This window comes from Perognathus longimembris, chromosome 1, assembly GCF_023159225.1.
Source record: "Perognathus longimembris pacificus isolate PPM17 chromosome 1, ASM2315922v1, whole genome shotgun sequence".
NCBI classification, from domain to species: Eukaryota; Metazoa; Chordata; class Mammalia; order Rodentia; family Heteromyidae; genus Perognathus; species Perognathus longimembris.
In genome coordinates, this window is record NC_063161.1 from 85,279,460 (window position 1) to 85,298,044 (window position 18,585).

The following is an 18,585-nucleotide window of genomic DNA, read 5'->3' on the forward strand; positions in this document are numbered from 1 at the left end:
CAAGCTCCAGGACTGGCCAAAAAAAAAAAAAAAAAGAAAGAAAAAAGAAATACAAAATGCAAGGTGAACTAAGTATATCCTAAACTCCATCATTAGACTCAGACCTCACCACTGCTGTAAAAGGTAGAATGCTGACCTTCAGGTCTTAGCACTGAAGACATCTCAACCATGCTTTGGAAATCCTGAAAACAAATGAGGCCAACATAGGTCAAAATAGAGTGATGTCAGCTACCAAAAGCTGATGAAACTTAAACTATACCTCTAATTAGGAAAATTAAGATTTTAAAATATTTTTATTTTCCAAAAGTTATTTATGGTTTATGAAAATAAAAACTATTTTCTAAGTACAAAGATCTCACTCACCTTGTGAATATTTAATAAAAGAAATGCTCAAGTTTCTAACGTAAGTTAAAAAATGTTCCTCATCAACATAAAAAAATGGTTTATAGTAAGGAGTTTTTAGAATGTTAAATAAACTAAAAATTTTAAATCATTCTTCACATGGTAGTAACTATAGCTGCTTTTCGTGTATGACTATCTTGATTTTGAATTCCTAATTCGTGCTTCATAATCTAGTCACTGAAAAAAAGTACAATTGTAACAAAATATGGAATTGTTTTATGTATAAAAATAATTTGTAATTATAAATAAATGATAACCACTTAATACTTTACCTTGCTAAATTAGTCTAACCATTTCTAAGGCTACTACACTGTAGGACTAGCTCAAATTTACAGTTTATTTAATCTTTATTTTCTGAGATTAATATGAAGCAGGCTATATAGAGAAAAATACCTCTTTCAATTGGCCTTATAGTTTTAAATATGAATCCTCCCCCCAAAAAAACAAAGAAATTATGTACTGTAAACCAAAGTGTCCTAACTGGTACCTTAAAAATACCCTCATTGATTTGGAAAACACATAGATCTGAAATGCACTTTTAAAAATTTCTCTCCCATTTTAATAGGTTCAAAAATATTACAATGTAAGAATAAATTAAAAAGATAAATACCAAAACCTAAGCATCTAAATCCTGGAAAGCACCAGTTAACAGATAGTATTTGTGGGTGTTTGGTCTTGTTACAACAGAAACTTAGTTCTTAAATCAATTACCTAAATCACTGCATTTGTTTTATTTTATTTTTTAAACAAAGTCACTCTTGCAACATGATGATTCTAACTCAGGAAGCTATCATTACAAGAAATGATGTAAATTCATTGCAGTCTTCCAGGATAGTATGCCAGTATCAGCACAGGCTACATAATCACAGCTTATGAGATGTTACAGAAGTTCAACACACAAATGCACATGTAACCGATCCAACTATCCAACAAACTGACCACAGGGATGAAAGTTTAGGTGTACTCCTAAGTCATAATTTCAGAGGAACGAGCTACTCAAATGTATCTTTAATGATAGGTACACATATACCCACACTACCCAAATTTAAGACTAATAAATTAAGCTATGTTTTAAAGAAACTTTTTATCAATGTGTTCAAGTACTGGATCTTTATCAAATGTATAGAAAGTTTCACACACTACATAACCTGGAATCGTTAAAAGGATGACGAAGTAAATGCAACATTTGATACAGTTTTTATTTGTTTAATCTGGTAAATGTAAAATGTAATGGTTTCAAGGTAAATTCTAGATTATTCTAGTCACAATCCATCAGTAAACATGATTCAGAACAGTCTTATCTACTCACCTCAACACAAACACATCTACAGAAACCCATATACATATATATTGAATTCAGCAATTCCGGACATTCAACAACTCTAGAATTTAGATTTTATACTCTGGAAGCCTCAAAATTATCCATTTGACTCAGGTACTATAAGGAGATAAAAACTCATGCAATAATACTTGAGTATTTTTTAAAGTAAATCCATTATTTGATAATTCAATGCTATATAAAATGCACTGAATATCTAAAATAAAACAAGTGCCAATTTCATCATGAATTAATAATATATTTATTGTCTTGCAACCAAAAAGCCCGTTACTTTTGATCTTTTTTGAGTTAGTTCTCTAAAACTCATTTCTCCCAAATTTCCTGTATAATATAAAAACCAAGATATTTCATTTCTGCTTTACAGTTAACAGGAAATGACAGGGTTCATTGTAGTTATGTTCTGGGTAATTCAGAGTCAGAAAGTATTTCCTCTTGAGCAGAAGGTTCATAATCTCCCGCATTTTCAGCCAATTCAATATCTAACTCATCATTACTTTCTGCACTGTAATCAACTTCTTCAAGGAATCGAGGTTCATCTTCATCCAAAACGTAAGTGGTAGGGCTGCAGCCAAAACATACAGAATACGCAAGACTTGATGAGATTTTAAGGTTTGAGTGTAAGATCATTTCACCATATTAGAATAACACTGGGTTCAACATAATATGATCATTAATTTAAAAAATCTTATCCAAATGATCAAGTTGTTCAGAGATCTTTAATAGTTGACAGTTCCTGGAACTGACAATAAGGAGTGAAAAGATGTCCAAGCATGATGATTCATACCTATCCTCCCAGCTACTTAGGGAACAGAGATCTGGAGGATTGTGATTAGAGGTTAGCCTGACAAAAGGTTAACAAAGCCCCATTCAACAAACAAACCAGACATGCAGCTAGCTATGCAGGAGGCAGAGGTGGATGGACAGCAATCTGAGCATGGCCCAGGAAAAAATGTGAGACATTATCTAAAAAACATCTAAAGTAAAAAGGGCTGGAGGTTTGGCTTAAGTAGTAAAGTGCTTGCCTTGTATGAGGTCCTGGTTTCCAACCCTAGTATCATAAAAAGGGGAAGATGTACAACTTGTTTTTCAGTGGTAAGAGCACTGAAACATCCTACCATTAAATAGATTTTTAAAAACTGGACTCCTCTCATTAGGTTACTTCTTTCAAGGATTTCATCAAATTGCAGGCTATTAAACCAGGCTGTAAACGGGCAATAGGCAATTCCAATAGGCTTTACAAGAAATTATCATTTCCTAATTCATTCCTATAATAATGCACTGAGATCATTTACATCTTTAAAGTGATTAGCTGCTATTAAACAGTTCACATACCCAGCCCCCATCATTTCCAGAGGTCTAGAACAAAAAAAAAAAGCAAATTCACAAGATATTTTCCTTTGGGTTATAGAACACAATATTTTCTTAAAAACATGAAGTACCTCCCAATATTTCTTTAGGTAGACTAGGATTAAGACAACTTTTCCACTAAATTCTGTAACATATTTTCCTTTTGGAGGAAAAATGCTTTTCAAAATTCTGTCCTACTTCTGTGCACATTTACACTCACATGTGCACACATCCCACACCAAGAAACACTACAGAAACAATGTAAATCTACCTTAATTTCATACAGATGTGTGTCAGTTTATATCCTATTTGTTTCTAAAAGGGATTCCTGATAGGTGAAGCAATTAAAGGCTAATAAAGTCAGACAATGAAAAGAATCAATGATCTGTTCAGAGAAGCAGGTGTCATTATACATCTGAAATGAGAGAATTCCTGCAACTGAGTATTAAAGTCAACTAGATATTTGAAAGTGATGGTAAAAAGTGAAAGCTAATGGATTATGTGGTTCTAATTTTCTGAGAGGAGAAAGCTAAATTCATGCAGCAAAAATACATTTTTTTCTTTTAATGGCCTTTAATCTTGCTTCTTACAAAAACAAGAAAAATGAATTGAAAAACCACATTGACTAATATACAACAAACTTCCTCTTTAAAGTTCAGAACTTGCACATGATAAAGCAGTCCTGATAAATGAAGCCTAATGGCTTGGTGGACTGTTTGCGGTTTTACAGTATGCCTACCACTCACAGTTTTTAATTATAAAACATGTATTTAATATGAATCTGTTAGGCCTTTGGTGGGGGGAGAATCTCTAAAAACAGATTATTTGCCTTTTTTTTTTGGCCAGTCCTGGGCCTTGGACTCAGGGCCTGAGCACTGTCCCTGGCTTCTTCCCGCTCAAGGCTAGCACTCCGCCACTTGAGCCACAGCGCCGCTTCTGGCCGTTTTTCTGTATATGTGGTGCTGGGGAATCGAACCTAGGGCCTCGTGTATCCGAGGCAGGTACTCTTGCCACTAGGCTATCTCCCCAGCCCTGATTATTTGCCTTTTAAAGTGACAATAACCATCTTTCTTTTGACCTTGACCTTGATGTGAGTGTAAGGACCTAGTTCTATATGAGAAACTAAAGTTAATCAGTTAAATGCAAATATTTCAAGATTAGTGGGTTTTTTGGTCTTTTTGTTTGTTTGTTTGTTTGTTTTAGTATATAACTCAAGGAAACAGAACAAAAGATGTGTCATTTTGGAGCAATAAAAATGTTCCTAAAGCATATCAGGTGCTTATGAACTTTTAGGTCAAAGAAGCTCAACCTGAATAGCAAGTCACAGTTGGGGCTATCAGTCCAGAAGACAATTTGATCCTGTCAACTCTTTATTTTGGCTCATGCATCCTTCTTTGACCGACTTTGACCGTTGCCCCATTCATAGCATCACCCATTCTGATAAGCATATGGCGTAAGAATATGAAACTGTTTACTCCTGTTATTCCACTCCTATAACCCAAAGTTTCTGGCCCTCATACTTGCCTCCTGTCTCTCTAGGTCCTAAGAAAAAATCATGCCCTTAGTCTGTTTTATCAATTACCTTCCATAGCAATGACAGTGTCATACTTGCCTCCTGTCTCTCTAGGTCCTAAGAAAAAATCATTCCCTTAGTCTGTTTTATCAATTACCTTCCACAGCAATGACAGTGTCACAGTGCTAGCTAGATTAGCGGCAGTAATAGGATTGAGTGTATAAACTAGACAAGGAGAGAGGGGAGTGGTGTGTGTGTGTGTGTGTGTGTGTGTGTGTGTGTGTGTGTGTGAAGGGATGGGATAGGATACCAATGAAGTCAGGTTTAAGAAACTAGAAGAGATGAGAAAATGAAAGGTAAAGGATTGCAATTCTTATGTATTTTCTGTGTCTTAAATGTTTTTAATGTGCCGCTGCAACATTCCACAGAAACCAACCCTTATAATGTTATTAAAATTTCCATTTTCACCAGCTTTCTGCTGCACTCAACTATGACAAAAATTCTGAGACCTTTCTATTTTGGTTTGCTTCATTCTTCAGTTTCTTTCTTTTTAAAAAAAATTAACTATATACCCACTGCTTCCTAAGAATGAGTATGTATTCCTCGTCCTCTATACATTCCTCAAAAATGGATAAAAATGCTTGTGGCTGTTTCTCTTATACATGTCCTGTATGAGTGAATTCATTCATTTTAATCTATATTCTGAACATTTCCAAATCTAAATTTCTAGCCTTGATTTCTCTACTGAACTTTTCTACACACATGAACCAACTATAGCCATGTTCCATAACTATTTCAAATTCTCTGCTAGAAACTCTCACTGTTCCCTTCACCTACTCCTCTTCTAATAGTCTCCTATCATTCCCTCAGGAAGTTGTATGAATCTCAGGTCTGCCTTCAATCTCCTGACTGACTTCCCCTTGTCCCCCCGCCCTACACCATATGACAGACAAGCCTTGACTGATGCTGGTGCCTTGGCACAGGCTGTACTTCACACCTTTCTCCTCAGATGACTCAGATTTCCTCCAAAATTCAGCTCACACTCATTCTCAGATATTCTTCCTAGGCACTCACTTTCTCTACAGTCCCTTTGGGTTCTAATAAGCCTTCCATCTGACCATGTATTGCATGCAGTTGAAACCACCCATTTGTGTGCCTGCTTTATCAATTCTAAAATTTAAGCAGCCCAAGAGAGCTGTGGCTTACCCATCGAACCATCTCCTGTCAGCTCCCCAAAAAGGTCTGACACTTTGAAAAGGTTGACAAAAATCACCAATATTTATGTTATTTCATCCCACTAATTTTTCTTTAGAAAAAATTTTAAGTGACAAGACTAACCCCAGAAATTCATCTTTCTCATTAAAAATTCCAACTTATGTTTTGAGTACTGCAGAATTGGGCAGTGCCTTCATATGCAGCACTTAATATGACCCTCATAACAATCTTCATTTAAGTACTTTGCAGGTAACTTGCCCTGGGGTTATAATAATCCCTTTACATAAGAATATAGAAATTAAAATATTCTTGCAATTATAAATTGAAAAGGAGTAATCAGCATTTCTTTATTCTCCATCACTATTAGTTTCTCCATCACCTCCTGTTCTCATGTTCTTCACAAGTTTATTTCTTTTGCCCTGCTTTTCTTCAGCTGCTGTTACAATGTCTTAAAACCCTTATATTCTAGATTTTAATTTTGAGCATAATATTAAGCCTGAAACAACTCAGCAAGACATTTTATTCTAAAAGATAATAGCATTTTTGTCCAGAAGCAAATCAGGTATGCTGCTTCAAGAGAAGTAAAATTTTTACCCACAAAGCTGCTTCATAGAATAAATGTTCTCTATAAAGAACAGAAGCAACACTGCCTCATACAGATTTAGAAAGTTTTCTGCATACTCTTGAGTTAAACTATCAAGCACTATACAAAACATAAAAAGTTCACAATAATCTTCAAATATATGCTACCTACTTCTATTAAACCTCTTTGCTATTCAAGACATCAAACTACTGGGCATGGTGGTGCACAATTGTAATCCCAGCTCTCAGAAGACTGAGGCGGAAAAATCACAAATTCCAAGCCAGCTTAGGCTACATGAAGATACTCTGTCACAAAAGAAAACAACACAAAATAAAGCACCAGAATGCAAGCCTATCTAGACATGACAGTAACAAAATGGTGAACTGAATACACAGAAATTCTATGTTTCTGACTCTATTCCTACTAATCAGCTGTCCAGTGTCTTACTCTCTTTCAAGTGGAAAGCAGAGGTAACAATATCAGCCTCATCTATCTCACAAAGGTATCTATATAGCTCCAGTTAGGTGATATCATTTATAAACTAGTAAGCTTCACAAGTATAAACTGTTATTCTGACAGTAATAAAACCTATCCAAGTAAAGAAAAATGCAAATGACCCTTTCTCAATTCCTTAAAGAGCCCAGGCCAATGGCCAATCTCAAACCATCAATACTAAAAATACTCCCTCTACCTTTGTAACTATGGAGCCTCTTTAGATAGACAGACAGACAGACAGACAGACAGACAGATAGATAGATAGATAGATAGATAGATAGATAGATAGATAGATAGATAGATAGATAGATAGATAGATAGATAGATAGATGATAGACAGAGATACAGATACAGTTTTTGGTTGTGGGGCTTGAACTCAAGGCCTGAGCACTGTTCCTGAGCCTCTTTGTGCTCAAAGACAGCGCTCTACCACTTGAGCTACAGTTCCACTTACAGCTTTTGAGTGGCTAATTGAAGATAAGAGTTGCAGGGGGACTTTTCTGCCCAGGCTATCCTTCAAATCGCAAACCTCAGATCTCAGTCTCCTGAGTAGCTAGGATTACAGGTATGAGCCACGAGCACCTAGCTTAACCTTATATTTGTAAAACAATATGTTTAAAGACAGTACAATAAAGATGCCATGGGGAAATTTTCTAATCTGATGCACAAACAGAAACATATTCTATTGCCAAAATATCCAACTTCCAAATTCCTTATTGTGTCCAGTTTTCTTGTGTTAAGATATAAGATCCGTGAAGAAAATTACCTACATAAATGGCTACATGGTATTTTACTCATAATTTGATGCCTATCTCATGAGCAATAAATATACCATGTCTTAAATATTACACAGCAAACAAAATTATCTGTAGAAAATACAAGAATTTATGTTAAGTCATAAGTGACAGTAACATATACAAATGTATACACATACATGCACATACACAGAATTTGTGTAAGGGACAGCTAATAAGTTTATTTATTTGCAAAAAGGGCGAGGAATGTTCTAATTTATTTATACTTTTGTTGGAAAAATGTATAAAGTGCTTCTCAGAAACAGTAATTAAGTCACTACATTCCAACTTCCTTTTGCTATTGATCTAAAAAAACATTTACTACACATAAGACTGTTAAATACATTAATTATTCAATCGTACACAAGAACTTCAAAACTTTAAATCAGTATACTTTAGTAATTTTGACTGTACACTTGGAGGATATAAAATGGAGTGATAGGGAAATTTTAGAACAGACCCGGATCCAATTCCTGATTCTGTCAAGAATTACTAGTTGATGACACTGGATAAATTCTGAGCTTCAGTTGCACCCAAATATAAGAGGATCACATGATCTGTTTCTAATCATTAATTCTCAGAATTCTAGAAACTCTAGGATAATCAAACTTAACAGAAATATGGAATGGACATGTTTGCTAAGGGTCCAAAGACAACCCCAGGATTAGTGGTTTGCTAGAAAGACTTGGCATACAGTTGTATTCATACTTATGACTCAATACAATGAAAGGATACAAAAAGCAAAGAGAAAGGTGCATGAAGCAAAGTCCAGTAGAAACCAAGGCAAAGCAATGGCAGCTGCTAGAAGCAGAGAAGTCATCAGAGCTTTCAGCAGTTTCAAAGGATTTCAGGCAAAAACTGGAGTTCTGAGCTGCCAGGTTTCCTGAAAAAGTGGAGTTGCAGAGATGTGACTCCAACATTCAATTTTCCACAGAAGCATTTGACAAATTTTTAAAACCATATATAGTGAAAGAGGCTAAAAAGCAGCAAAACAAGATGAAAAATAAACTATAAAAATCTTGGGGCAGTCTAGTGGTGGGAGGAGAGGAGGGGACCTAGGCCTTGAATTGTGACCTCTAGAGGGCTGTAACCTGGGGAGCGGGGAGGCTGTGTCAAGCATTAACTAGTTTCACACCTTTGTGACCTCTTGGCAAGCTAGTTCAGTGGCTCACTGGGTTGTAGACAACAGTTCTATTCTAAAAGCCTATCAGAGAATAAAACCAACACTCTTTGATTAAAAATATCTATAGCCTCTTGAAATGTTTATATACACAATATCCAACATTTGAGAAAGTATTACCAGGCATATCAAAAAATAGAGCCAGACGGGGGAAAATCCAATAGAAACAGATCCATAAGCAGTCTAGCATGGGAGCTATCAGACATCAACTTTAAAACAACTGTAATTAGTAAGAAATTAGAAAATAAATCCAGGGGCTAGAGGTGTGGCTCAAGCTGTAGAGCAGCCAAATAAACAAGCTAAGAGAATATACAAAAGCCTTGAGTTCAAGGTCTGGTACTAACTAAATAAATCCATAGGGTGTGGAGAAATAAAACTTAAGAGAAGTTAGCAGCAAAGAAAAGCATTCAATAATATTAGGATGAATGCCAGTGGTTCACGCCTGTAATCCTAGCTACTCAGGAGGCTGAGATCTGAGGATCAAGGTTCAAAGCCAACCCTGGCAGGAAAGTCCCTGAGAATCTTATCTCCAATTAACCACCAGAAAACCAGAAGAGGCACTGTGGCTCAAGTGGTAGAGCCCTAGTCCTGAGCTGAAGAGCTCAGGGACAGCGCGCAGGCCCAGAGTTCAAGCCCAATGACTAACCCTCCCCCCCCCCCCCGCCCCAAAAGTAGAATGATGACAAAGGGGTAAAATTAATGAGCTTACTTTCCAATTCCAACTTCCTTCCCTTTGCTAAGTATCAGCAGCAGGGGAAGCCAAGGAGGAAATGTTGATTTACAAGCCCTAGAGACAGTTACCTTTTTTCTATGACTGTTTTAGAAAAATGAGATTTTTTTTTCATATTTTTATTGTCAAAGTGTGGTACAGATGGGTTACAGATTCATATGAAAGACAGTGAGTACATTTCTTGTTCTACTTGTTACCTTGTTCTACTTGTTACCTCCTCCCTCATTTTTCCCCCACCTCTCCCCTCCCCTTTCCTATCTCCCCCACCCAAGAGTTGTGCAGTTGGTTTACACCAAATGGTTTTGTAAGTGATGCTTTCTGAATGGTTTGTCTTTTTGTCCTTTGTCTCTCGATTTTGGCATTCCCTCTCCCTTCCCCAGTTTTAATACCTGTATAAACAGTAGCCAGGGTACTCAGATAATCAGAAGGAACGACACTGCCCCATTCGTAAGGAAATGGAAGGACTTGGAAAAAAATCATACTAAGTGAGCCAGTTACTTTTAAAGAATGAGTTTCTGAATGCAACTGGTTTGTACCAAAGGTTTTATTAGAACATTCGAATATCAGATATCTTCTTCAGCCCATGTCCTCCTAGTTCACAAAGATGGGAAATAAAACCAAAAGGCAAAAATCAAATCACTATCCAGAAAACAAGGTGGGGTTAGGAAGAGATAAGTGAAAGTATATTAAAAAAATTGTGGTTTCCAGACCCCAAGAAACATAGATGCCATGGTTTCCCTCATTGATACTAATTAGTAAATGTCTAGCATGGTACTAGCAGAGATCATAATAGCTCAAGAACTATGTACATATGATCATATAAGATGATGCTAAGCAAAATGTACTCCAAGATATGGAAACAAGAGGTTTTGATTGTTGTTATTATTTTTAATGTGCTATGTGAAATTTTTTCTTTGCTATGGTTTATCCCTTGTTGTTACTATATTTGATTTCAGTACCCTGAGTACTGTACATATGATTATCTGAATTAGGGAAGCGAAGGGGACCATCAAAATGGTGAGAGAAAGGATAAAGGGCAAACCAATACAATAGTAATACTCACAAGACAGTATGTTGAAAATGAACTGCACAACTTGGGGGAGGGGAGGCTGAAGGGAGGAAAGGTGGGAGAAAAATGAGGGAGGAGGTAGCAAGTATAATAAGAAATGTGCTCACTACCTTACGTATCCAGTTCTCTATCACCTTGACAGTAAAATTAAATTACAAAATAAAATAAAATAATCTTGAAGGGGGGAATGAAGAGTTAGGGTGAACCCCATTTTCAGGCAGCCCCTGTTTTGTTGTCTGTTTAAACTATGAGCAAACCCAGGGCAAGTTTATTAGGGCGCAGCCGGTCAAGAACTCTAACCGCCTGGGAATGCTTAACTCTAACCGCCCCCAGAATGCCTCGAGCCCTGAGCCAATCAGATTTGTACTCTATCCTAATCTTTTTTTTTTTTTTTTTTTGCCAGTCCTGGGCCTTGGACTCAGGGCCTGAGCACTGTCCCTGGCTTCTTTTTGCTCAAGGCTAGCACTCTGCCACTTGAGCCACAGCGCCGCTTCTGGCCGTTTTCTGTATATGTGGTGCTGGGGAATCGAACCTAGGGCCTCGTGTATCCGAGGCAGGCACTCTTGCCGCTAGGCTATATCCCCAGCCCCTCTATCCTAATCTTGCTTGAACACCTGATTGCTGTAACTTTGGTTTTTGCCTTTATAAGCTCTGTGAAATCTCAGCTCGGGGCTGCCTCCTAACCTCCGCTGTGTCGGTGGGGAGGACAAGGCCCCGAGCCACGGCTCGCTTGAATAAAGTCTTGCCTTGCTTTTGCATTTCAGAATGTCTGAGTCTCGGTGGCCTTCTTGGTGGTTGTTTCGCGACTTGGCATAACAATCTGGCTTCTGAACTTATAAAATATTCCTCAACTTTAAAAAAGTCACCCTCTAGAATTTTGGGGGAAAGGAGGCTAAGTCTTTTTAAGACAGTTATTTTCTTTTCCTATCCCTCCTCTGATGATCAATGATTAAGAATAAAAGATAACTTTGGAGGGTACAGCTCAGGATAGAGAGCATGACAAGACTGGGTTCAGTCCCCAGTGAGAATGAATGGGAGGGTATACTCTGAGGAGAAATAGGATCTTCTGAGAAGATACGGCTAAAGAGGAATGGATGAATTCAAAGAACATACACACACACAAAAAAAAACAAACACACAGAAACAAAAGTATAAAAATGTATTCAGAATAAAAGGCAGGTAATACAGTGAAAAGATCTAACATAGATGAAAATGGAGTCAGAACAACTTATGGGAAAGAAACAGGATTTGAAGACAGAATGGCTAAAAAGTTTACAAAACTGATAGAAGATAAATTAAAAGACCATGTAAATCTAAAAAAAATTAAAATTAAAAATTGTTTCTAAAATAATGTTGAGTGAGACAAGCCTAGAACACAGAAAACAAAGGGGCATGATCTCCCTGATATATGACTGTTAACAAAGGGAGACGGAGAGACAGTAGAGACCAAGTCTGTGAATACTGTATATGTTCTTGATACATTGTATTTTGTATATATGTCTACCTGACCTAGAGAAGGGATAGAAAAACAGGACGTAAGATATCACAAGAAATGTACACACTGCCCTACTATGTAACTGTACCCTTTTTGCACAACACCTTGTAAAAAAATTTGTGTTCAATTAATAAACAAATAAAAAAATTGTTTCTATGTTATACTACTAAATATCAAAGACTGAGATAAATCTTAAGAGTTGCTTCATCCTAAAAGACATATCACTAGATTGGCCAACTTGAAAACTCAAGAGATAACTTGACAATGAGCGACAAGAGGACAACAGAATAATACTTGCAGTGTGTTAAATCAGAATGTAACTAGATTCTCTTTCTTAACAAAAATACTCCTCAAAAAAGTAAAGTAATAACAGTATTATTTGAGAGGAAGAAAAATGACTTTAAGTAAAATCAAAAGGAAGAAATAAAGAAGTGTAGAAAGAAAAAAAGAAGGTAGAGGTTGTGTGGTGAGATCTAATAACTTTGATGAGACTATGTAAATTAATGTCAGTAACAAGCCAGGCACTGGTGGCTCATGCCTGTAATCCTAGCTACTCAGGAGGCTGAGAACTGAGGATTGCAGTTCAAAGCCAGCCCAGGCAAAAAAGTCTATGAGACTCATCTCCAATTAAATCCCAGAAAGCTAGAAGAGGAGATAAATATCAGGAGAATCACAGTTCAAAGTTAGCATGGGAAAAAATATCATGACACTCCCATCTCAACCAATGGGAGCAATGGTGTATGCCTGTCATCCCAGCTATAGTGGGAAGCATAACAAGAAAACTATGATCTAGGCTGGCAGAGAAAAGTGTAAGCTAAAATAAATACTTCCTCCATTAAATTGTTGATTCCAGGTAATTTTGTCATAGTGACAATAAAACATAGCTAATATATCTTATCATTTGCCCTTTCTACTTAAGACTTGGAAAAGTGGCCTCACCTGCTTCTGATCCCATATACAACCATCAAGAGCCAGCTCTTCAATGCTACTTCATACTCTCTTTAAAATAAAAATTCCCTTTTGCTTACTAGAGCTCTTGTCTGCTTCTTAAATATAAACAATTCCAAGCATCTTCCAATAGAGCTTTCTTGCCCCCAGCTTTTGAGTTTTAATGAAATCCATATACTATTTCCAGGCTTAAAAAAAAATAAACTTCACCCTCACTTAATATACTTTACCATGATCTGGGCACTGGTCGCTCATGCCTATAATCCTAGCAACTCAGGAGGCTGAGAACTGAGGATCAAGTTCAAAGCCAGCCCAGGATAGAAAAGTCTGTGAAAGTCTTATCTCCAATAAACTACTCAGGAAAAGCTGGAAGTGGTGCTGTGGCTCATGTGGTAGAATGCTAACCTTGAGCAAAAGGTCCAGTTCCTGCAGACACAAAAAAATATGCTTTGCCAAGGGCTTCAAAACTTCCAAATAACCTAAACGACAAAGTCTAACCCCTCCCACTGGATTTAGGGCATTCTCTCTCTTTTTCTCCTCTCTTTCTCCTCTCTTCTGACTGACTCACACACACACACACACACACACACACACACACTTACACATACACACTCCACCCTATAGCAATCCCCCACCAAATTTTTAAATCTTATGTTAGATACCGATCAGTATTCAACTCAATATATATGTCACTCCATATAAGACACTCTGTTTGGCATATAATACAGTGCTAACAGATATAGATATGGTCCCCAGAGTTACCTAGGTGTTAGTCAGGTGAAGTACAAGAAAAAACTTCTCTTAAATAGTTGGCATGGAAAATATACACTTTCAGGCCCCTGCTATACTGGCTCCAAATACATTTTATTTGATAAAAGTAGAAAAGGGAAAAATACAGAGAGATGTAGAAACAAGATATGCATATCTTTGGGCCACAGGTCTGCTGAATCCTTGTCCAATAGCAGGCAGCAGGAACATCTTGAAAGCAATGGGAAAGCTTACATAGTTCCTTTTGGAATTAACCCCATACTCCTGAAACATAAGCAGGTAAAGTAAGGTCTCCCACTCACAAGAGAAACTGAAAAAAAAAAATAAGTCTAGACATCTACTCAAAGCCACAAATTTTATAGTTATAATTAGGAAGTCAGAAAGGATGCAGAGCACTAGAAGAGGAACTCTCATGAATTCAACACCTTGTCCAACAAAATCTTCATTCCAGAAACATGGAAAATCTGAAATGCTAACAGAAGTCTGTGGACTACAAGGCTCAGGATCCAAAGTAGATACTTCACTATAATAAGAATAGCAAATTCTACAAATGATTTTGAATGCTATGAGGTTCTTCAAAGTAGAACAAAAGCCATAAAATAAACAATATAAAATTAAAACAAGCAGAAACAAAAAAGAACTAGTTGTATGTGAAATATATTGTCATTAAAATAAAAACATCCCTTGAGATAAACTCTGAGTGGAAACAATTGAAGAGTAAACTATAAAGTGCTACTGAAGACTAGACCAAGACAGGGACAGGAAATGGAAAACACAAGAGTTCTGGAATACAGAATAAACGACATTATTAAAGAGAAATTAGCTGAGAATTTTTCAATATTGAAGAATCTAGATGTTAAAAGTGTATCTGTAGTAAGATACATTAGCAATAATTCACTTCTAACCATAATACACTGAAAGTGAACAGTTCTGAAGATAAAATGTTAAAATAAGAGGATGTATAGATATTCTAGCAGAGAAACATTACTGGCAAAGAGATTGACTTATTTTAGAACCAGGGTATAGTCCATAGACTAGTGTAGTCCACAAACTTTTCACTACTGGTCAATGGCAGCATAGAACAAAAATTAAAATAAAAGTATTCCAAAGCTTTGACACAGAATTATACGTACGGTGAATATCATATCAGAACTTTTATCTGTATTCTTTGGAAAATGGAATATGTACTTCATTTCTATGGTACTTTATTATTATCATATTTTAACTGAAGTATCAATCTAGAACAAATGGCAGAGTCCTTTGTCATAGTGTAGAAATGTGCTTCCAAAAATTAAAAGTTGGTCAGGGCAGTTGTAATGGTATAAACACAGTAAGAGTAGAATGAAGGACGTAGGATAGGGAAGTGTTGTTGTCTCAAGCTGGACATCAACTAAAAGTATTTACGAATGAGAGTGAGTACTGCATACAAAGAAGCTAAAGAACACAATACAGGGAGCACGACTAGTCTGAAGGTTGTTGCAATAGTCCATGTAAGAGACAATGATAGCCTTGACCTACGTCAGAGTAGCAATGGTAGAAAGGGAAAGATCTGAGAAATACTTGAAGGAAAAATCAAGACATTCTGGTAGTGAATGTATTAGATTAAAGGAAGAAAAGAGGAAGGAGGAGAAAAGAGACAAAGATGCCAAGAATATGATACAATGATATGGCTAAGGATGGACAGGTTTGTTTGGGATAAAGTAGGAGAGCAGAGTGACAAGCTGAGTTTTAGATAAGTTAATTTTGTGTTCAAGGGTATGTAATCAAGAGGGCTAGAATTGACAAGAGTGGTCTGAGAGTTGTCAACATGCAAACAGAATAGGAAGTGACAGAAATGACTATCACCCATGGAAAGCAAGGAAGGGTAAGAAGATATGTGAGGCAAGAGTGAGACGGAGACAAAGAAAGAGATGACAAAGAGAGACAAAGAAAAAGATGAAGAAGAAATGCTTACTGGAAAGTTTGTTATCTTCTACAACCCCTGTTATTACTCCTTCAACAATAAACTCGTGACCCAGTTGTGTCCACTATCATTCCCAAGATAATTGTTAATTGAGACTATTTATGAAACACTAAAAGAAGACTATCAAAAAGCTAAGACAAAGAGGTAAAGATTGGAAGTATATAAACCCCACCTCCCCAAATAATAGTATAAGAACTTGCACTTATTTATAGTTTCTGAGAAACAACAAAGACATTATAACAAATAACCAACTATTGAGAAATAAAACACAAGCCAGGTGCCAGTAGCTCACACCTGTAATCCTAGCTACTCAGGAGGCTGAGATGTGAGGATCAAACCTGAAAGTCAGCCAGGGCTGGAAAAGTCCAAAAGACTCTTATCTCCATTAAACCACTCAATAGCCAGAAGTGAAGCTGTGGCTCAGAAGTAGAGTGCTAGCCTTGAGCAAAAGTGCTTGCCTCGTATACATGAAGCCCTGGGTCCATTCCTCAGCACCACATATATAGAAAACGGCCAGAAGTGTCACTGTGGCTCAAGTGGCAGAGTGCTAGCCTTGAGCAAAAAGAAGCCAGGGACAGCACTCAGGTCCTGAGTTCAAGGCCCAGGACTGGCCAAAAAAAAAAAAAAAAAGTTTATCTGACCCATGGAAGGGAAAGAGAATCACAGAAACAGCAGGACAAAGGATGAACTAATGCAACAATGATATTCACTTGAAACTATGTTGGAAATTAATGATACAATTTGGGGAGATGGAGGGTAAAGGGAGTAGGGATGGGTAAGTAGGAGAAAATGAGGGAGTGCTGTTTTTTTAAAAAGTACCTTACTTATGTAACTGGAACCTATTTATCCCCTTTACAATAAAAATTAAAGTAAAAACTATGTTTTAAGAAGTGGTGCTATGGCTCAAGTGGAAGAGTCTAACCTTGAGCAAAAAGAAGCCAGAGACAGGGCTTAGACCCTGAGTTCAAGCCCCAGGACTGGCAAAAAAAAAATTTTTAATCCATGTTTTAAAAATTCTTTGGCATGTTGGGACCTGAGAGGGATGAGGAAAATATTCAAGAGAGAATAGTGGGGATGGGAGATTGGTAATACATTAAAAAAGTTAGCCAAATAAATAAATATACTAAAGATAATACTAGGTTTCAGGGCTGGGAATATGGCCTAGTGGTAAAGTGCTTGCCTTGTATACATAATACTAGGTTTCTTACTGTTAAAGTCAACGATAAAAATGATAAATTTGAAAACTAGATTGGATCCTTAAGTGTAGGTTTATAATCAAAAGTATCACTGTAAATTGAGAGCTTTCAGATTTCTGACTGACTATATGCATTCATGTATATGTAAATGTGTATACATGTATGTCATGCATGTAAATACTTAAGTATACTCTATAGCTGTGACTACTTTAGAGAATTGGAGAGCAGTGATACTAAGAATAAATACAACTTGTAACTGGATTTCATATAAATACCATTTTCTACCAAATGGAATCAGGGAACCTTGAATAAATGACTTATTCTAATTGGATAAGCTACTTGCAAAGATGAACCTGGAAATCCTGTTATACTGGAAAGTAAGGGAGTCCTCAAAGATTGTGGACATGACAAAAACATACTGAAGTTGAGAGGACCAAATCAGAGTAATACTGAACATTAAAAAATATAGTAACAGGGCTGGGGATATAGCCTAGTGGCAAGAGTGCCTGCCTCGGATACACGAGGCCCTAGGTTCGGTTCCCCAGCACCACATATACAGAAAACGGCCAGAAGCAGCACTGTGGCTCAAGTGGCGGAGTGCTAGCCTTGAGCAAAAGGAAGCCAGGGACAGTGCTCAGGCCCTGAGTCCAAGGCCCAGGACTGGCCAAAAAAAAAAAAAATATATATATATAGTAACACTGAATCAAAGTGCAAATCCTAAGTCCAATATGTACTTTTAATGAATAATTGAAATTAGATGAGAAACAGGACACTTAACATGGTCACAAAGTACATTGCATTAAAATACTTACCAAGTACCAAAGAGGAAAGCTAACTTCAAGGTGGCAAAAACCATCTTTTCTTTTTCCCTTTTTCTTTCTTTCTTTCTTTCTTTCTTTCTTTCTCTCTCTTTCCTTTTTTGGGGGAGGGGGTGCTTAGAGTGGGGCTTGAACTCAAGGCCTCATACTCTTGGTTGGCTTTTTCCACACAAAGCTGAAGCTCCACCACTTGAGCGTCACACCTCCACTTCTGGCTGTTTGCTAGTTAACTGGAAGTAAGAATCACTTGGACTGGTCTGCCCTAACTGGCTTTGAACTAAAATCCTCAGTTCTCAGCTTCCTGAGTAGCTAGGATTGTAGCTGTTAACTACTGATACTCAGTGGCAAACACCATCTTAATTAAGGATCAAAGGGAATGCTTAAAAAATGGGGCAGATTAAAACTATACAATAGAATGCAAGGGAACAAACACATCATCCATAATACTCTTGCCAAAGATACATAATCTGAATCAAACAACAAGGAGACAGACAAACTCAGATTGAGAACCTGTAAACCTCAAAAGCATCAGGATACACAGATCAAGGAACGATTAAAGATATGCACAAAATTGAAAAGAAATGAGAAAGAAGAATGACAGCATGGAGGAAGATGTGACTGGTCATTTAACACTAAAAGATAAAGAGCTAGAGGAACACTTCAGGAGAAAACCACTTGAATTTAGAATTGTCTATTGTTAGATTTATATTTTTATGTACATGATGTGATT

At 36.8% G+C, this 18,585-nt stretch overlaps 1 protein-coding gene across 5 annotated transcripts in view; it reads right to left on the minus strand.

The window, feature by feature from the left end:
• The window catches only part of Agtpbp1 (ATP/GTP binding carboxypeptidase 1), a 176,994-nt gene that overhangs the window by 17,228 nt on the left and 141,181 nt on the right, over positions 1–18,585 (minus strand). For 4 of the 5 annotated variants that reach the window (XM_048331495.1, XM_048331502.1, XM_048331515.1 and 1 more), the window contains one exon: positions 1,152–2,303. The exons of the other annotated variant lie outside the window; for it this stretch is intronic. In XM_048331495.1, the coding sequence (XP_048187452.1) occupies positions 2,135–2,303 (169 nt within the window). In that variant the 3' untranslated portion in view covers positions 1,152–2,134. Of the gene's footprint in view, positions 1–1,151; positions 2,304–18,585 lie in introns of those variants that run through there. 5 annotated transcript variants of the gene reach the window in all.